Genomic DNA, 21,711 nt, shown 5'->3' with positions numbered 1-21,711 from the left:
CAGGAGGTCTCAGCCTATACCACAGGCCAGCTTTGGCGGGCGATGTCCGCAGACCGAGTGACGTACCTCAGACAAGGTGCTCTGGATCTGGAAAATCTGCCCCTCTCCTTCCACCTGTCGCACACACAGTTTACAAACCAGTTCGGTGGTGATTAGACTGAAACGCTCCAGTGTGAAGGTGCAGTGAAGGTTCCTCTGACAGCCGCTCCATATGTGGTAGAAAGGAATTTCCTGTTGAAAAAGGCAAAAATTGTTATCGGAAGTCTGGGAAAAACAAGTGCTTTTAATATTTGAGATGTACTTGCCTTGTGAGAAATGTTTCATTTGGGGTTTTTAAAAAAAATATTCATTCACAGGATGTGGGCATCGCTGGCTAGGCCGGCACTTATTACCCGTCCCTAATTGCCCTTGGCTTGTTGGGCCATTTTGGAGTCACATGAGAGTCAACCACATTGTCTGGAGGAAGCAGGTTTCCTTCCCTAAAGGGGACGAGTGAACCTGACGGGTTTCATAGTCATCATTAGACTTCGAATTCCAGATTTTTTATTGAATTTAAATGTGGGATTGGAACCTGGGTCCCCAGAGGATTACCCTGGACAGCTGGAGGTAATACCCCAGTGACACTACCCCTACACCACCGTCTCCCCACAGTGACGGTGAAATCAGGAAAATGAAGGATTAACAGTCAACAATCCTTTTGGATTCTGTTTCCCATCCGATTTCATTCAGACACGGTTCACTGAGTGGGCTGGGTTACCCATGCCCGGGCCAGGCAGGATTTTGGCGGGGATGGTGCATGAAAAATAGGGAAGGTGCCCCCAGCCCACCACTTCCCACCCACCCCTGAGCCCATCCCCTTCATCAGCAGCCCACCTGCCACATGTGAATAAATAATTCAGGGTCAACTGAGCTGGTTAACAAGCAATACAATTAGCATTAATGTTGGCCCATAAGGTGACCTTTCAACCTCAAACAATCCCTCCAAACACCGGCATCGACTTATAAACCGAGAATAAAAAGGAACCACCAGCGTGGGTACAGGTGTGGGTGTAGGTGTGGGTAGGGGTGTGGGTGTGCGTACGGGTGTGGGTACGAGTGTGGGTGTGGGTGTGGGTAGGGGTGTGGGTGTGGGTACAGGTGTGGGTACGGGTGTGGGTGTGGGTACGGGTGTGGATACAGGAGTGGGTACGGGTACAGATGTGGGTGTGGGTACAGGTGTGGGTGTGGGTACAGGTGTGGATACGGGTGTGGGTGTGGGTGTGAGTACGGGTGTGGGTGTGGGTATGGGTGTGGATACAGGTGTGGGTGTGGGTACAGGTGTGGGTACAGGTGTAGATACGGGTGTGGGTACGGGTGTGGGTACGGGTGTGGGTGTGGATACGGGTGTGGGTACAGGTGTGGGTACGGGTACGGGTGTGGATACAGGTGTGGGAATGGGTGTGGGTGTGGGTATGGGTGTGGGTATGGGTGTGGGTGTAGGTATGGGCATGGGTGTGGGTACGGGTGTGGGTATGGGTGTGGATACGGGTGTGGGTACAGGTGTAGGTACGGGCATGGGTGTGGGTACGGGTGTGGGTATGGGTGTGGGTGTGGATACGGGTGTGGGTACAGGTGTGGGTACGGGTGTGGGTGTGGATACGGGTGTGGGTATGGATATGGGTATAGGTGTGGGTGTGGATACGGGTGTGGGTATGGGTACGGGTGTGGGTGTGGGTACGGGTGTGGGTGTGGATACAGATGCGGGTGTGGGTACAGGTGTGGGTGTGACTACGGGTGTGGGTGTGGGTATGGGTGTGGGTACAGGTGTGGGTGTGGATACGGGCGTGGGTGTGGGTATGGGTGTGGGTGTGGATACGGGCGTGGGTGTGGGTACAGGTGTGGGTGTGGATACGGGTGTGGGTACGGGTGTGGGTGTGGATACGAGTGTGGGTGTGAGTACAGGTGTGGGTGTGGATACGGGCGTGGGTACAGGTGTGGGTGTGGGTACGGGTGTGGGTATGGGTGTGGGTACGGGTGTGGGTGTGGATACGGGTGTGGGTGTGAGTACGGGTGTGGGTGTGGATACGGGCGTGGGTGTGGGTACAGGTGTGGGTGTGGGTACGGGTGTGGGTACGGGTGTGGGTGTGGATACGGGTGTGGGTGTGAGTACAGGTGTGGGTGTGGATACGGGCGTGGGTACAGGTGTGGGTGTGGGTACGGGTGTGGGTATGGGTGTGGGTACGGGTGTGGGTGTGGATACGGGTGTGGGTGTGAGTACGGGTGTGGGTGTGGATACGGGCGTGGGTGTGGGTACAGGTGTGGGTGTGGGTACGGGTGTGGGTATGGGTGTGGATACGTTCGTGGGTGTGGGTACGGGTGTGGGTGTGAGTACAGGTGTGGGTGTGGATATGGGCGTGGGTGTGGGTACAGGTGTGGGTGTGGATACGGGCGTGGGTGTGGGTACAGGTGTGGGTGTGGATACGGGTGTGGATACGGGTGTGGGTGTGAGTACGGGTGTGGATACGGGCGTGGGTGTGGGTACGGGCGTGGGTGTGGGCATCACTGGCTAGGCCAGCATTTATTGCCCATCCCTAATTGCCCTTGGCTTGTTGGGCCATTTTGGAGTCACATGAGAGTTTTGAGAGTCAAGCACACTGTCTGCAGGCAGCAAGTTTCCTTCCGGGTGTGGGTACAGGTTTGGGTACGGGTGTGGGTGTGGGTACAGGTGTGGGTGTGGGTACAAGTGTGGGTGTGGGTACAGGTGTGGGTGTGGGTACAGGTGTGGGTACAGATGTGGATATAGGTGTGTGTATGGGTGTGTGTATGGGTGTGTGTATGGGTGTGGGTATTGGTGTGGGTACGGGTGTGGGTATGGGTACAGGCGTGGGTACGGGTGTGGATATGTGTACAGGTGTGGGTACAGGTGTGGGTGTGGGTTCGGGTACGGGTACCCACCATCTTTGCCGTTCGCCACATGGCTTCTGTTCAGTGTGGGTGTGTTTTAAACTCCTGCAGATCTTCGCAACACAGCCTGTGTCACCTTCCTGATTCCTTGTGCCCAGTTTTAAGTTACTGGTAAGTAAAACATGCATCCCTGAGGTGCAAAATGTATAGCATGACACGGCTTATACTCCGAGCATATATATGGGGCTGCAAAAATGGGGTCATCTTATACGCCAGGTCAACTTATATGCTGCAATCTAACGTAAACCCTCAATAAATATAAATTGACAACGAGGGACCAGGTTCAAAGGTTCAGTCGCTGGAGGTGGAGGATGATAGTTTTGGTTGACATATAGTGAAGGGGTAATTCTAAAACCCAGGGGAATAAGAGTACATCCAGATGCAGTGTGGAGGCATCCAATTAAATCTCCAACATGGGGTGCATGGGCCGAATGCACGACCGGCTATTTTGTGAAAATTAGGTTCAACAGTTGGGTTAAACTGTCAGGAAAACCGAGACTTTTTAACTGCAATGCCTCCCAGTTTCCCCTCCTCGGTCCAAGCATTGTGGTCAATGGCCGCTACATAAAGCCAGCTAAATGAAATTCCTACCTGATACTTTGTGAGCAACTTGCTTCTCCAGAGAGAGTGGGGGATGTCGTGGATGGACAAACGCAGGTTATGAGTGCTGTCCTTGAATAGAAGGGTCTTTGGTTCGTCCACTAGCTGCCCTCCCAGCTGCCTCTCCAGCTGAATTACTTCCTGTGGACAAAGGTCAGGATTGACTGAACACAAGGCATATACAATGGCTTACCTCACAGTGAACAACGATACTGCTGGTCTCATCAAAATGAAGAATAGAGATATACGTCTATATGTTTCGCCATGACTAAACCGTGCAGATCCTTACTACAACGGCCTGGGATTTCCTTGTTTCGAGAAGAAGAGTTTTACAATTAAACAAAGCAAATGCTTCTTCCTTTAAAAAGGGAACATGGGGCCCGGCCAACTGCAGAATCTAAAGTGATGGCGATTGCGCTAATTTTTCCAAAGATCAAAGATTTTCTGAATGATAAACACGATACCCCTTCCCCCAAGCCTTCAGGATTCTACTCCGAGGACTTGATTCAGGCTGACTCTCCCGCTGCAGCGCCGAGGGTGCGCTGCACTGTCTGAGGTGCCGTTGGTCGGATGAGACATTGAACCCTGAGATCCCATGGCACGACTTTGGAGAGGAGCGGGGGGGCGTTACCCTCAGTGTTCTGGCCAATATTTATCAGTTATCCAAACGTGCGAAAAAACTGATTACCTGGTCATTATCACATTGCTTTTTTGTGGGATCTTGCTGTGTTTCCTACCTTACAACAGTGACTACACTTCAAAAAGCACTTCGTAAGCTGTTAAGCCGTTATGGGTGCCCTTTGGTTGTGAAAGGGGCTATATCAACGCAAGTGCGTTCTCACTTCCTTCTGACACACGACTGAGGTACCTTCAGAGTGTCTTGCGTATCATCCAAGCAGTAGACACGGATGCTGTGCTCAAGCGAGTTGCAGACCACCGGCGCAAATATGGCCAGCTTCAGACGTCTGGTCGCTGACTTGTCGATGGATTGTCCCACCAGGCAGTAGGTGCCAAGCTGCTCGGTCACTACGTGGCAAGTCTGGGGGTCCAGTTGGACGTAACAGGGAGTGGTGAGTGTCTCTGATCCTAGAACCACCACATCCTATGGAGGAAGGGAATAAAAAAATAAGCACAGAGTTCAATAACTCAGGCTCTTTCGCATGGTCTGCCCTCATAAGCATGGCCTTTAACCTTTCTTTAGTGGCACGAAGTATCTTTTAGGTTTATCCGAAAATATAAGAATAGTCGGTGTTATAACCGGGCAGTCTCCACCATATATGCCCAGTGTGGAAATTTATGATGGATGCGATGCGACACAATGGGTGTGACAGATACGTGACAACAGATGTCAAATTTCAATACGAGAGGTTTGGGGAGGGAATGGTAGGGTTTGGGGCTCAGACAACTGAAAGCACAGCCAACAAAGGTAGAGCAATTAAAATGGGGAAAGCGCGGGTGGACAGGATCGGAGGAGCGCACACAGAGGTCGTGTGAGTTGGTGAAGGCAAACTCCTGCAGGATCCGTTATATCCTTTTAAACAAACAGTCACTCTGGCACAGGAGCAAGGGAGGATTCAAGCAAGGGCTCAGTCTTCAAAATGGGCTGGAGGAGATTGGATTTGGGCCTATTTTGGCATGGCTGTAATCATGGCTGGAAAAACTCAAGGTCATGCAGTTCTGAAGAGGCATATTCATCTTGAGACGTTTAACTCTGTTTCTCTCTCTCCACAGATGCTGCCGGACCTGCTGAGTATTTCCAGCACTTTCTGTTTTTATTTCAGGTTCAGCTTCCACAGGGTATTTTGTTTTTAATTGCAGCACTGGACCTACAGCGTATATCCAAACTAAATCAGAACAGCTGTGAGAAATGCAACCAAAATGATGTGGGAGCAGGAGACAGCCAAAACCAACCACGCTCGAGAAACTTCCACACCAAGAATTAGCAAAATCCAAGAATAACAATCTTAAAACTATTATTGGGTAATTCCCACTCCAACGTCTCTTGAAACCGCGCTAATCATTTTAAATTGTTTTATGAACGTTTTCCTTTCTTTACTAAGTTTACTTTTAATGTCACTGTTATTTTTGGCAGTGTGCATGTCATGTTCCTCACACTTCGTTTTAAAAAAATGATCCACTCTGCGTTTTCAGATTTCTCTCGCAGAGAACACCATTCTCCAACTGAACGTCAACTTGCTCCAATCCCACCCCACCCCCACCCCCCCTCACCTACCTTTGGTGAGATACCCCTAGCTTTCTCCCCAGTCTCTCATGTCTGCTCAATTCCCTCCTCCCCGCCCCCGCACTATCAGGTTGGCTTGACAGGGCACTGAGCTTTGGAAATTCTCTGGTTGTGATATATATATATATATATATATATATAGACAGAGAGAGCGAGAGCGAACCTGGTCACCTAGTTTTATAAAGATGGTTAAAGCCATGAAGATTCTGCATTGTTCAAAAATAAAATACTTTATCGGTTTTGAAGTATTTTAAGAGAATCACCGAATGACACAGCACAGGAGGCCATTCGGCCCATTGTGTCAGTGCTGACTCTTTGAAAGATTTACCCAATTAATCCATTCCCACTGCTCTTTCCTCATAGCCCTGCTAACCTTTTCCCTTAGCGTATTTACCCAATTTTCTTTTGAAAGTTGCTATTTAATCTGTCTCCATCGCCCTTTCAAGCAACACCTTCCAGATCACAACGACCAAATGGTGATGTGAGGATCCCAATGCACAGAATTTATAATCTCGATTCATCTAGACATGAACTCACCCTGTTCCAGACTCCCTTTCACCCGTATCTCTGTCTTACGCAGCAAAATAAAATAGCTCTGAGGAAGAGTCGCACGGACTCGAAACATTTAACTCTGTTTCTCTCTCTCTCTTTCTCCACAGATGCTGCCAGACCTACTGAGTTCTCCCAGCGTTTTGTGGTTTTTATTTAAAATAAAATATCTGCTCAGGACACAGTTAGTGTGTACACTGAGGCATCCCTGATTGACAGGAATTGCATAAATACCTCAAAAGGAAAAAATTTGCAGGACCATAGGAAAAGAATAGGGGGGTGTTGGGGTGGTGGGGGGTGGGGAGGAGAGTGAAGGTATTAGATTATCTCTTTCAGAAAGCCAGCACGGGGCTTGATGAGGTCAATGCCTCCCTTCAATCCTGCATCACTCTCTGATTGTATTTAATTGCCACGGAACCCATTGTAGGTCTGTCCCTTTAGTTTTTTTAATGTCTTTGCTACAACTTGCTGGTATCATTTCCAGGATGGAGGGTTGAAAAAAAAAGATGCTGAAGGTAGGGAATATATTAATTTTAGGTGCAGGGAGGGACTGTGTCTGGGAAAAGGCCAAGGCTCATGGGTTTGGTCAGGACTAGTTTCAATGGTTGGCGCGGGGATGTGTCGAATAGTGAAAAGCTGCTCAGTATTGCCTCAGCCAACAAAAAAAATGTACTCCCAGCATTCAGTTCACTTAAATACATAGGGCTACAGTTTCCTCTTTGGGTACAATTGGGAAATTGCACCCTAAATGCGCTGGGAATTGCGCTGGTTAGTTACTTCCTCCTCCTTCAGGTACCATGCCCGAAGAGGGCATTGGTGCCCATGAACTTCCATTGGACTGAGCCATGATTATGCTTGGCAAAGTACTGCAGTGGTTTGCCATTGCCTTCTGCAGTCTGGCTGACCAGGAAACTCTCCCACTCTCACCACCTGCCATCAGGTGTATTGGAAGGATTTACAGGCTGATAATCAACCTGTTTGGCCACGTTATGAACACACATCCCATGGCCATCAAGTCCTGGGGTGGGACACACGTGAACCTGGAGCCGCTGGCTCAGAGGGTGCGGCTGTGCCACAAGACCTCCCCTATTGGTTAGGTCACTTCTCAAATTTCTGCCAAAATTCATTTACACAAACACAATCATATCGTCCATGAACCAGTGGACTGGGCAGCGTAATAAAGCTTAATTCTCTCCATTTCTTTTTCATTCCTGATGTATTTAAGAGATGGAACCTGATGCTGTTTTGTTAATAAAGCTGAAGTCAGGTTCATCCACCAATAATAAGCAGCTTTAAGAAGAGCGTTCAGCCCTTTACGTGTGAGTGACCTGATTTAAAATCACTGAAAGTGACTTTAACTATTATCCTGAACCGTTTCATAGCTCCACTGGCGTCTACTAGTGAGTTTCTCAGTGAATAAAATATTTTTAATACGACAAACCTTTTAAACCGAGCTTACGAATGTCTGTGAGCCGAAGGGATTAATGCAATTTGGAGAGTCTTCCTGAACCAGCGCAGTCAGCAGAATCTCGCTGCCTCAACCAGAGGGCACGGCCAGTTTTGTGGGCAGAGCCTGGCTTGGGCAAATTGGATCTTACCCAGCTAAAAATAGATTGCGGGAAGCACGAGGGCAAGGGGTTTTGGAATCCACCCATTCACGTTTAAAAACTCCCAGATTCCTTTCCGCACGATGTGGTTGAAAAGTGAGGCGGGTTGTCGAACCTTCTCGTCCCACACTCATCGGGACAAATGCAAGAATACCAAATTTCAAACCATCACAAATTTATACTACAGGAGAAAAAGGTGCCGATGGGTCGGCAAGTCAACACTGATTGGCCAAGGCATTGCCATGGAGAAAGCAAAGAGGAACTATAGGCTCCCCAGGCTTCTGAGTATTTTTAAATGCACAAGGGTTGAACATATTCCTTTTTGTGCTGCCTGATGAGATTCCGCCCAGACCATATTGGGTGTAATGACCAGAAACGACCCTTGAGTGTTTTAACAGCTCACGCCACTGAACTTTCCAAAACCTCAACAACGAGCTTATTTTCTTACGTCTGTGTTAATAATCTCTCACCTCCCAGTTTCCTTGAGCTGACAAACTCTTGAGCTGGATGAGCCAGTTCTCACTGTTGGGTTCAGCACAGTGGTGCATGGACAGGACCACTGGCCTGGTCAGCAGGGCTCCTGGTGGACCACAGCTCACCACAGGGCTCAGCAATGTCTGACTGCCCTCTAGTGACGGCCTAGGGATAAGACAGACACAGGTGAATAACAACAAGAATAGCATCAATCGGTATTCGTAACGAGCCGTTAGTGTGGTAAAACGTCCAAAAGCACTTCCAGAGAAACGTGATCAAACACAATTTGACACCGAACCACATAAGGAGATGTTAGGGCAGACGGCCATAAGGCTGGCCGAAGAGGTAGGTTTTAGGGAGAGTTTTAAAACAGGAAAGAGGTGGAGAGGTTAAGGGAGGGAATTCTAGAGTTTATGACCTAGGCAAAGGAGAAGCGATTTAAAGTGGGGATGCTCAAGGGGAACAGAATGGGAGGAGTGATTTCAGTTATCGGGTCACTCTGTCTCCTCCTGTGCTGAGCATTGTAGAATCTCCAACCCCAGACTATCGCTGGCAAGTCATTTAATTCCAATAGAGCATTAACATTAACAGGCAAACCTAACATTACTTTTATAAAAGGCAACAGAAGAATCCTCACAACAGAGTTTCCTGCTACTGATTACGCCGATAGGATTCGCCACGTGAAACCCGCAGAATGGATTCGGTTTTTATTATTTTTCCGGCACGCGGATGCCGGCCTGGTAGTTACAACCGGGATGATCTCTGGGAGGAGGTTTCTGGGCTATTCCGCCCAACGCAGGAACCGTCGTGGTGGGGGGGGGACAGGAAATTTAACAGACCCGCAACAGGTCCGCTGACTTTGGGCGGGAATTTCCGGGCCCTGCGGTGGGTTGGACCGGGAAACCCTGCCAATAACGTCTCTGGTTATTTGAATTACAACCAAGTGAGGCAAGTCTTCCCTTTCTGTTCCACAAATGGTATTTTGAGGAGTCCAGCAGCACAGCGTTTTACAACATATCGGTGAATATGTGGTAAAAGCAAAAATACCGCAGATGCTGGAGATGGTAAATAATAAACAGAAAAACTCAGCAGGTTTGGCTGCATCCGTGGAGAGAGAAACAGAGTTAACGTTTCGAGTCCGATGTGACTCTTCTTCAGACCTGAATATTTGGGTGATCTAGATCTAAGTTCTTCATGCCCCCGACCTCCCGACATCCTTTGTCACCGCTTGGTTAAATCGATCCTCTGTTCAGGCCACTCTAGGGTGTACGCGCTGAGACATTACTGAGTAAGGGATATTGAGCGCAGGGTGAATCGGCAGTTCAGCATTGGTAGGGAGCCTCCCCTCAGGATTCTCTGCCAAGTGCTCCCACTCTCTGTCCTCTACTCCAACAAGACTGAGCCGGGAATCTTGCGGAAACCCTCACTTTAAATGGCAAAAGGGGCTTTCCATTGCAAATTGACTGAGGGCCACGCTGATATTCAGTGCCCTCGATAGCTTCCAAAAGGAGGGTGGATAAACTTCCTTTTAAAATGGGGCGGTGGTGGCATTGTAGCAATGTCCCTAGACCAGCAATCCAGAGGCCCAGACTAATGCCCTGGGAACATGGGTTCAAATCCCACCATAGCAGTTAGTGGAATTTCAATTTAATTAACTTAAAATAAATCTGGAATATAAAGCTAGTCTTAGTAATGGTGACCGTGACAACTATTGTCAATTGTTGTAAAAACCCATCTGGTTCACTAATGCCCTTCAGGGAAGGAAATCTGCCGTCCTTACCCTGTCTGGCCTACATGTGACTCCAGACCCACAGCAAATGTGACTGACTCTTAACTGCCCCCTGAAATAGCTTTGCAAGCCCATCCACTTCAAGGGCAATTAGGGACAGGCATCAAGTGCTGGCCTTGTCAGCAATGTCCACACCCCATGAAAGGATTTAAAAAATTTTTATTATAAATGTCTTGAGAGAAAGTGTAGAGTGATGTGAATGTGGTAGCGCTACCCGCCGACAATTAAGAGGGCTATTCGGCCCATTAATCAATTCATTAATTTGAATTTTTTTGATGCCTGAAGGAATAGGCCAGGCGGCCTTTGCATTTTTTTCGAAACCTTATCTGGGTGCAGGGGTTGGGGAGGGGGGGGAATGAAGTTTCCAACAGTGAATAAAAAAACAATAGAAATGTTTTAAACTCATTTTTGACATGTCGCTATTCGTGTGACAGGGTCACATGTTTCCCTTACTTTTCAAATCTTTATTTTTCATTTTTAAAAATCCTCCAGTTCCCCGAGGCAGCTCTGTGCCTTCAGGGGAGCTCTCACTGTGCAAATGCCACGTCCGCCTGGCCGATTCGCCTGTCCGCTGACCGTGTGGCCGGACGGGCCACGGAAAATCGGAGACGACGACCATTTTAATTGCGCTGATTTGCCTCCTAATTGGTGGCGGACGCGCTTCCGACTTCTGCGCGCGCACCCGCCGACCGAACTGTCGCACGAGCGCGGGATAGCGTCGGGACGCTCGCCCGATGTCATCTCGCGGGATTTCGCGTCCAATCGGGTCGGGACAGGTACCCGCACGCCCGCCCTAAAGACTCTGCCCCTGGAGTGGAGATCCTGGGCGGCTGGTAACTGTCTGTTTTTTTAAAATTGTTTTGTAGCTCTTTGAGTTTGAAGCTTTTTGTTCATAAAGCTGTTGGATTTGCAGCGGAGTTGTATCGGTTGTCACTCCCAATTGCTCAAAGGTTCCAGGCTTGTGCCTTTCAGATGGTGGTGGACAGGCTTTAGCGTGTGAGGAGATGGGTTACCCATCGCAGGATTCCCAACCTCTGGCCTGCTCTTGCTGTCGCAGATGTGAGCAGGAAAGAGAAAATAAATACAAAACCTCATCTGGGAGGAAGTTAGAGGAGAGGAACGAGGGAGCAGGAAAGTGCAAAAAAAAAATAAGGAAAGGTTATGACGAGGTTCTCAGTCCCTGGTGAAGATGAGACCCATCCCTCTTTGAGTCAGTGTGGGAATCCTGCCTCTTCTTGGATCCCAGCTCAGCCCATACAAATATAAACACACTGGGCAGAATTTTGCTGTCGGCGAGCAGGGGGCGGGGCCTGCTCACCGACGCGTAAAATGATGCGGGATGATGTCAGGTGGAACCCCCAACGTCATCCCGCCCCATTTAACTTTTCAGGAAGGTGGGGGCTCAGCAAAATCAGCTGTGTGCCCGCCAACCTGTCAATGGCCAATTGAGGCCATTGACAGGATCATTGAAACAATTAAAGGACCTGCCTGTCTAACCTTAAGGTCAGCGGGTAGGCCAGGAGCCCCGGCGGGGAATAGAAAACACATGAAACCTCATCCACCAGCGGGAAGAGGTTTCATGCAGGGTTTTTAAAAATTGTAATGAAGTTATTCTGTAAATTATGAACATGTCCCAACTCATGTGACATTGTCACATGAGGGGGACATGTTAGGGAATTTTCTTTCTTCTATGTTTAATATTTTTCAAAGTCCAGGCGATCTCCCTGAGGCTGCACTTAGCCTCAGGGAGACGAGTGCGCTCTTTCGTGTGCATGCGTGAAAGAGCGCACTCTCGATTTCAGGGATTCCTCCCCGCCCGCACAGGGAGCGCATAGCGCTTCCCTGTGGACATCACGCTGGGTGGGCCTTAATTGGCCCGCCCATGTAAAATGGCGGCAGGGCCTGCTTCTCCGGCGGGGATCAGCTCCCTGCCCGCCAGAGATTGGGTCGGGCCTGCCCGCCCAAGAGGCAGAAAATTCTGCCCACAGAGAGGGTCAAGGGTATGAGCCTCCAAATAATATTCTCTAAACATGAACAGTCTGATAGAAGCCGCATATAGTTATATAGATACGCATTCTTACAGAAACAGGGTATGCGGCATTAACACACAGGCATGCACATGTGGAGTATTTTCTAAAAGCATCAAGTTAATTTCGATCGGAGTAATTACCTCATGTTATCTTTCCGATGAACTGTTATATACATCTCATAGGCTCTGCCTGGGGGGATAGCTCCTGCTGGCACCAGTAAGCTTACTCCTAGAATTGACAGAACACACAACTGGGTAGTGAGAAGGAGGTAAAGCCACAATTGGCTGTCGACAACTTTATCTTGCAAAGAGAAAAAGACACCTAAATCCCTCTGCCTGTTTCCTATTTAGTGTTACAGACAAAACCGGAATTCCCACACATTGCCAGGCAGCCAAACTTTATCCTGAGTGGAACTCAAAGTCATCACATTTTTACTTGACAGAGGGTTTTGGAGGTCTTGCTGATTTTTCCTGGTTTTTTTGGAAGGGACCTTTACTGTGGAAATCTAGGTCATGCACAGCACAAACCGAAAGACTAAATACAAAGCGCTCGCAATGAATAAGGACGCACTGAGGGAGTACCGCACTGTTGGAGATGCCGTCTACCGATGAGACTTTAAATCGAGGCCCTGTCTGTCCTCATCAGGCCAACGTAAAAGATTTCCTGGCATTATTTTGAAGAAGAACAGGAGATTTCTCACCAGTCTCCTGGCCAAAATTCACCCTTCAGCCAAAATCACTGAATTGCTGGTCATTATCACATTGCTGTTCCTGGGAGCTTGCTGTGCACAAATTGGTTGCTGCGTTTCCAACATTGAAACAGTGACTACACATCCAAAAGTACTCCATTGGCCGTAAAGCACTAAGGGATGTTCTGAGATTGTGAGATGCCCTATTTAAGTGCAAGTTCACTCATTTTCTGATCGGCCCTACAATTTTGGAATGTGAACTCTACTGTATTCCACACATCCTCCCTTTGTTTGCCTCTCTGCCTTTCTCCATCACTCATTTCCAACCTGCTGCTGCCTCGGGTTCCGTCAGTGATGGGAAAGTGTGAGATGGAGACAGCTGTCACAGGAAAGGAACCGCTGAGCTTCAAGACAAACAACAGAAACACACTTAAACCTTTGCAAGAACACCACTGTTGCGAGTCGTAAATTGTCAAATGTCAAAGAAACACAGGGACTTCCGTCATGGCAAAGTTCCTGTAGTTGGGATTAAATGAATAAAACTGGAGCTTGCAAATGGTTGAGCTACAAGTATCTTGGAAATTCTCAATATGACACAGAATATCCAGCACAGAAGCAGGCCTTTCAGCCCAACGTGTCTGTGCTAGGCAGTGACAATGGGCACACAGAAGGGAAGAAGATTTCATTCCTTCAACATTGACATCCCTCAGTTGAAAGCCACAAACCCAACCTTTCCCATCCACCCCCCGGCTACCCACCACAAAGAGCATTTACAAATTTGAAGATGTAGAAAGGAGCAAGAGCCTTTCATGCTCCCAGGATGTTCTAAAGAGCTTTGCAGCCAATGAAGCCAAGTCAAGGCCCCAGCCTGGAGATTCCTGTGACACCCACTTCAGCTCCTTGGTTGAATTTGTAGAGAATGGTTGAGAGGCCGTGACTGAGGAAGCGCTCAGAGTGGAATTAAGATAAACGACCTCCAGATGGACCAGATTTGATGGGCATTGAGGTACCTCCCCCTTTGGAGAGTCTTCTATCCTTAAAATAATTGGTGTAGTCAAGTGCTAAACAGGCTTTCTTGGGATTGTCACGCGATTGGGCTTTGAGCATTCGGGATAAAGTTTGATTCCTGGAAACCCTTGTCAAGCAAACATTCAAGTTTCTTAACAAATTCAGAACAAGCAGCAACCCCCCTGCGCCCCCTCAAAGTAAAATAACTGTTGAACTAGAATTTCTTTCCAACAAGAAGAGTTATAGGTTCAGCACAAGTTTACCTGAGTCGGGTACAATGAGATGTCCTCCCAGGATGTTGAAACTCCCAAAAGTACTGCATGATGGGTCCTTCTGCTGAGCCGGGCTCTGGCTCTTGACGTTCTGGGCCTCGTTGTCAAGCAGTGACTCGGTGAGCTGTGGGGAGAGCTTTGATGCCAGGTCCCCCGCCTCAGCCTGGGGCGTGACACCACAGGGGGAGTTGTACACCTTAATTTTAAGGTTGGGCAGGGGATCGAGCAGCGGCGAGTTAGTCATCGGGATCTTGTCCGAGATATCGTGCAAGGCATACATGGGGCCTCTGTACATGGCGGCAGCAGCTGTGAGGTCCGGTTGAACTGCCAGGAGGTGGGAGTTATCTGTGCGAAAGGAAAGCAGTGGATAATTGTGTGACGTGGAACCCTCAACTCTCAACATTTAAAAAACAAGTTCTATCCACCCATCTATTTTAAATAAAGACAGGTTTAGTGCATGGCTTGTCAATCATGGTGCCATAGAGGTAATGCTACTGGACTGGTAATCCAGAGGCCTGAATTAATACTCTGGAGACATGAATTCGAGAACCCACAGTCCCTGACAATGGCAGCTATTGGAATCCGATTAAATCTGGTTGAAAAGCTAGACTCATTAATAATGATCATAAAATTACTGGAATGTTGTAAAAATCCACCTGGTTCACTCGCGCTCTCCTGTGGAGGCAAACCTAGCTTCCTTACTGGGTCTGGCCTAACAGATCCACAGCCACGTGGCTGAGTCTTGACCATCCTCTGAAACTGCCTGGCAAGCCACTCAGTTGTACCAAGCCACTAGACAAAGGGCAAATCACTCCCTAACAGCACTTGTGGGTGTACCTACACCACATGGACTGCAGCGGTTCAAGAAGGCGGCTCACCGCCACCTTCTCAGGGGCAATTATAGATGGGCAACAAATACTGGCCTATCCAGCAATTGCCAACGTCCCAAGAACAAATAATAAAGTAAAACCTTCTGTGTGTCTGACTGTCTTGCGGGCGTGAACAGGTCTACCAGCGCTTTATTCTTGCCCACTGCATTTACAAGTCTCTAGGTCTACATCTGCCAGGTCCCTTCTTCACCTTTCACTCTGCTCCTTCCTTCTATCCTTTATTTGATAAGAGTGAAAGAAAGAATTCTCCTGAACATTTTCCCCTGCTCACAATTGTTGCTAAAGCTGCAAGCAGGAGGTTTTACCCAGACTTTCCTCTTGGTTGATCAACGACACTAAATGAACGTAAATGCTCAGCACATAATTGGCCAAGAATGTTAAGAGAGAGGGGAAATCTCTCTGACAGTTTCTCAGTGTAGGGTTTTGGCCCAGTGTAGAGGCTGTTATATCAGTGCCTCATAGTGTGTGGTCATGGCAATAGGTTCAAAGATTACAATTCCCCCAACACACATCCTTTGCCTTGAGCACGTCAAAATTGGATCACGAAAAGGAGCTCCAGAACATCATTTTAGGTCCAAAGGGAAAAAAAAAAAAGAGGGCCTCAAACCAACTAACCTTGCCTGGATGTCTTGATGCTCACTGGCTGAAACCCACCGTTCAGGGCTGCAGAGTCTCTGATGTCAGAGCTGAAGTCACGGTGGTTCTTACGATACACAAACATCACCACGACCAACAAAATGGCCAGGCACACGATCACCGCCACCACCACGGCCACATAGAGGGCGACATCATCCGATCCCGGCGCAGCTGCGGAGGAACCAGAATGGAGGAAGTTGGAATCTTGTAGGCCATCCAATCCCGAGGGAGCACTGAACTTATATATGGGACACTGAGACTGAGATGCAATCTACACTTGCACCACCCCCACTAACCCCCACCCCACCCCCTGCCCCGCCACCAACTCACATGGTTTGGGGAAACCCCTCTTTAATGAAAAAAATAATTTGTGGGAGAATTTCAGGGTTTTCGCTGTAATAAACTTCCCACGAAAGCGTGAGATTTTGATGGTGGCCGTCAATTCTGGAGCAAAACGAGCTCTCTCCCACTTCTCCTTCACAGGGGAGACTCTGGGTGTGAGCCACTGCAGGTTGACAAATGAACCAAAGTTCAAATGAACCCAGAGAAAAGTTCAAAGACAATGTCTGTGATTCAGAGTTTTGTCTGCCCAGAAATCAAAGGTATCTTTTCTTGGGTTGAGATTTCCCTTGTGGAATATCCCCTTTGGAGATTCCAAATTTCATCTTTTGAAAATAATTAGGTTCATGCTCATGGAGCTTTCATTCAACAACAACTTGCATTTATGTGGCGCCTTTAATAGAGTAAAATGCCCTGCAGCACTTCACAGGGGCATAATCAGATCCAATGTGTCACTGAGCTACGTAAGGAGATATTAAAACAGGTCATCAAAAAGCTTGGTCAAAGAGGTAGGTTTTAAGGAACATCTTAAAAGGAGGAGAGAGAGCTCGGGAAAGGTTCAGGGAGGGAATTCCGGAGCTTGGGACCTAGGCAGCTGAAGGAATGGCCACCAATGGATGAAAATCAGAGATGCACAACGGGCTGAAATTGGAGGAACTCAGATATCTCTAAGTAGAAAAGAGGGTTGTAGGGCTGGAAGAGGTTACAGAGGATATAGTGGTGATGCATTTTGCCATGAATATTGTACAATGTGCATTCTACTCATTTGTGTGGTACAGCACCTATGGTGAGAGGACAGATGATTTAGTAAGAGCACTCGATTCAGGCTTAGGCAATTTTCTCACCCTAGATGAATTGGATCCATTGGCTTCTGAACATCAATCCCTAAATACATTCCCATCACATAAAAACTTACCCATAGTTTTACCAAATAATAATATAAACCTTTAGCGCTATTTTAATAAAAAAAACATTTCCGGCTAAATTTCTCCTTCCCTCTGCACAAATAAATGACATTGCACTGCGCAATATTGCTAACATCTGCATGAAAGTCCATTATCTGCAGACATTAACCAAACTATTTTAAAATGGTGGAGTGATGGACCTCCCCTGGGGATAGGAGAAATGTCAATTCAGAAAGATACAGGGGGACCTCTGCATCCTGGACATTGGCATTTAGAATTGGCACCATAGAAACATCTGGAACCAGAGTGAACCATTCAGTCTCTTGGGCCCAGTCGCCATTCCACTGAGGCATTACTAATCTGTAACTCAACTTTATTTTTCCACCTTGATACCCTTACTGAACAAAAATCTTTGATCTCAGTCTTGAAAGCTTCAGTTGTATCCAGAGTCTACAGGTTTTGGTGTTCCACATTTCTACGACCTTTTGTGTGACAACATGATTTCTGATTTCGCTCCCGAGTCCCCATTCCTAATTTTAAGATTGTGTCCCCTTGCTAATTACCCTCACCAGAGGAAATGGATTCCCCATGTCTAACCTAATGAATCCTTTTAACATTTTGAATACCTTGATCAGCTCCCTCCTTGATCTTTTATGTTCAAGGGAATACAAGTCAAATTTATGTAATCTATCCTCATAATATAACACACTAAGCCCCTTCATTTCCTCTGGGTCTGCTCTCACAACATCTTGACTGGGGAGTGGGGGGAGCAGGGAAACAGTGATATATGCCCTTAAGGGACTTCTTAACTTGAGTGATATCTTAGTGCTTTCTTTAATCTGTTCAAATGACTAATCCCAAAATACCGTAGGAATAATTTTCACCTAGGGCAGTAATAAAATACTGGTCATCCACCATACTTACAATTGACTTAAGTTGGTAAGCAGACACTGAGAAGCATTAATAGCTACAGGGAAATATGATATCGTAGCTATAATGGTGTTACAGCTTAGATTTGGACAAGACTGGGAGCTTTAGTAGTTCTGCTTATAGCATCTGCAACATTGAAATTGAGATAAAAGCAAAAAAACTGCGGATGTTGGAAATCCAAAACAAAAATAAAAATACCTGGAAAAACTTAGCAGGTCTGACAGCATCTGCGGAGAGGAACACAGTTAACGTTTCGAGTCCGTATGACTCTTCAACAGAACTAAGGAAAAATAGAATAGAAGGGGGGGGGGTGGAGTGGGACAAGTAGAGCTGGATAGAGGGCCAGTGATAGGTGGAGATTGCCAAAAGATGTCATAGACAAAAGGACAAAGAGGTGTTGAGGGTGGTGATATTATCTAAGGAATGTGCTAATAGGTGATTTAAGGGTAGAAAGCAGGATAAGCAAGGTACAGATAGCCCTAGTGGGGGTGGGGTGGGGGGAAGGGATCGAAATAGGCTAAAAGGGAGAGATAAAACAATGGATGGAAATACATTTAAAAATAATGGAAATAGGTGGGAAAAGAAAAATCTATATAAATTATTGGAAAAAAGGGAAATTGAGATGTTCTGTTGCCACACTGGATGTAAGGATGTTCCGTAGAGAGGTTGTGAGACAAGAATCAACATGAATATAGTTGAGGAACAGGCTGGAAAATGATCCAATTCTTGGGCACTGAGGCCACCAAAGTGTAGATGAGTTAAAGGAGGGAGAAGAGAGTTCAGAGAGAATACAAGAACAAAGGATTAATATTGGGTTTTGAAACTATCGCAAGGTGTACTGAGTTAACATTAGTGCCACAGTAGAGGACGCTTGGCTTTCAAGTCTGATCTGCTTCAATTGTGGGTAATAATGTTAGTCAATTAACTGATGTAAGGGTGGAGAACAATTGGGAAAAAGCAATTACGTGAAAATTATTTTAAAAAGGAGGATAATGAAGAGTCAAAGATGAGATGGCTCATGATGATTAGGCCCCAGCGACTGCAGTTTGGGGAACTCCGCTATAGGAAGGACATTAAAGAGTTGACGGCATAAATTCCCCAGGATGATGCCAAAGAAGAGAAAATATTACTCGTGAGGAGACACTTGAGATACTGAGGATTACTTCAGTGGGCCATAGAAGGCTAAGAGGAGATTTAATGGAGTTTTTTTAAAAGAAAAATTATGAAGGGTTTTTATAGGATGAATGGATTTCCTCTGTTTGGGGAAATTGGTGATGAGAGAGATCATTCATATAATATTGTCTCCGGGAGAGTATGGAGAGAGTTTCAGAGCAAAGTTCTGATGCAGAGAGTTTTTGCAATAACTGATAGATAGTGGAGCAAGGGAGATGGGGAAATGGTTCTCTGATGGCATCTTGTGACTATGAACAATACAGAACTTCTGCATTCTGAGTTTGATCTTGAGTTGGGTTGATTTCAGTCGTGACAGCAACTTGGGAGCTCCCCTGAGATAGAGCTCAGTCACTCCCGATCACTGTTCACCCATCTCCACAAGAAAATGCACGCTGTATCTGAAACATGGTTGAAAACTGCAATGCCCCCAGGCAAGGTTGAACACTCTGCCAAAACTCACGGTCCCAGGGTCAGATGGGGGCAAAATATGTCCCCCAAAACCGACAGACCTACATTCCAGCATGAGACAATGCCTTTGGGGAAAAGGAGGAGGCAAAAGTGGGAAAGGAAGAGGAAGGGAAAAAAGGGAAATGAAAATAATCAGAAAGAAAGGGGGAAAAGTGTAAAAAGGAGGGAAAAATGGGAAAGGAAGATGGATAATTAAGAAGGTAAACAAACTGTTTTCCCAGGAATTCTCCAAATAAAGCTCACAAACATTTGAACAATGCCTCATTATTCCATGTCCCACAATTTTTTTCACGGCACTGAATAGGGGGAGTTGTTTTGCTGGGATAACACGTAATTTCATTATTTGAACCCTGGGCTAGACATGACAACCCAAAAACACCATAATCATATTACAGTTTCAAATACCACACTCTGCATTGAAAACTAATGTGGGAAAAGGCAGTGATGTTCTTGACGTGAGGGACAGATTGAAAAGTAAAATATCTAACACAAGTAAACACTAACATGACGAGCTGCAGACATCACGGTCAAGTTAAGCATGAGTGTTATGAGCTTTCTTTTTTTAAAAAAAATCACTTAACCTGAAAGTGAAATCCATTAACAACACACAACACCTGGGCAATACAGAGCTCAGATGGCAAATACATTTTGCTTCCTCATCCTAATGCTAAACTCCTTCAGAGATGATTAAATTACACACTCACACATCTACCACACACATGCAGACACTCACTCAAGCACCACACTCACACACACCCTCACACACCAATTCACATACACACTCACACATCCGCCATACAAACACACCCACCACACACACAACGTTCACACTTACACAGCACATGCAAACACACACACACACACACACAGACACACACTTAAGTACACATACTCACTCACACCCACACATAAGCAGTCACTCACATTCTCCCATTAACACATGCATGTACACACATGCAATTGGATCCAGACTCATGCACCACATCACACACGTACAGGCACACATTCATGCATACACACATCCACCAACACACACGCTCTCGTACTCACTCATACACACACATACAGGCTCACACACACACACAGTTTCTACGATGAGTGGCAGACCCTCTGCCTTGTACCAGCAAGTCAAAAATCTCCTTTGTCCCCCCAAGCTTGCAAACACAACTGCTGGAGCATGTTTTAAACTGAGTTGTCAACAGAATGGTTAAAACAATGGTTGTGTGGGTAATTTCTCACACAAGATATGGTCAGTGCAATGCTCTGAAGTCAAACATTGCGGGCATATCAGAATAAACAGAGGAAATTCAGACTCAAACAAAAGTCATCAAAAGTACAGTTTGATTTTAGACAAAGGTGAGAGTAGAGTTTATTTTGGGATATGATACTTACCTTTTTTGTTGGGTCCAGTATGGAATTTGGAACCATCGCCCCGAGAACAATTTGGTTTTCGACTTTATAGCCAATACCTTGCCGAAATATTTGTAAAAGTCTATGCTTCCAACATCTTTGGGATTGGGCCTTCTACTCACATCCTGAAAATAATGGCCAAGAGCTCGATTTTGACAGAACCTGCCTGATGTTAAACTGGAAGAGAAAGGCCTGAGAATGTGGTTGGGGGCTTCTTCTCCACATTAGCAGTGGGATCCAGGCAGTCACTGGGGATGACCACTTGTTTCAGGCACCACGTCCCCACTTTCATACGAAAATCGGGTTCCTGTGGTGCAAATAATGCCTCAGTTGCCATTAGTTCCGTTGGGTGATGGAATTGAAGACCACCGCCTTGCAACGGAAGGTGTGAAATTATATTTATTGGCCGTGGTGGAACAGTGACTCCCCCTCTGGGACTCTTTGCGAACATGGCCACTTCCATCCCCTCCCCACAGCCTACCTTGCTGGTGGTCACCCAAACTCGATTATGGGGCCTCAGTCGGCGGAGAGCTGCCTGTTTGACTTGCCAGATTTAAATAAGGACTTCCCTGCCAGGATGGGGTGTCCAAGCAAAGTTTTCAGCCCCTGGTCGATCAGTCAGAAGTCAAAACAGGCTGTAATATGTTTCACACCATGACCATGTGTTGATAAAATTTATCTCTCGGCGAGCTTTTTTTTTTAAGCACACGTTCTTGTCCTAATTATTTTTTTCCCTATTCCTGGTCAAAGAGGTAAGG

The 21,711-nt window shown here is 46.8% G+C and overlaps 1 protein-coding gene across 1 annotated transcript in view; it reads right to left on the bottom strand.

Moving 5' to 3' along the window:
* LOC144698978 (netrin receptor UNC5C-like) overlaps positions 1–21,711 on the bottom strand; it is a 328,929-nt gene that overhangs the window by 10,334 nt on the left and 296,884 nt on the right. The window contains exons 9-15 of the mRNA XM_078570534.1: positions 15,708–15,899; positions 14,194–14,547; positions 12,375–12,462; positions 8,412–8,580; positions 4,412–4,645; positions 3,535–3,684; positions 67–231 (exon numbers count right to left, since the gene is read on the bottom strand). Coding sequence (XP_078426660.1) covers positions 67–231; positions 3,535–3,684; positions 4,412–4,645; positions 8,412–8,580; positions 12,375–12,462; positions 14,194–14,547; positions 15,708–15,899 — 1,352 coding nt within the window. The remainder of the gene's footprint in view (positions 1–66; positions 232–3,534; positions 3,685–4,411; positions 4,646–8,411; positions 8,581–12,374; positions 12,463–14,193; positions 14,548–15,707; positions 15,900–21,711) is intronic.

This window comes from Cetorhinus maximus, chromosome 1 (assembly GCF_964194155.1).
Source record: "Cetorhinus maximus chromosome 1, sCetMax3.hap1.1, whole genome shotgun sequence".
Taxonomy (NCBI): domain Eukaryota; kingdom Metazoa; phylum Chordata; class Chondrichthyes; order Lamniformes; family Cetorhinidae; genus Cetorhinus; species Cetorhinus maximus.
This window is presented reverse-complemented; position numbering and strand designations above follow the sequence as displayed.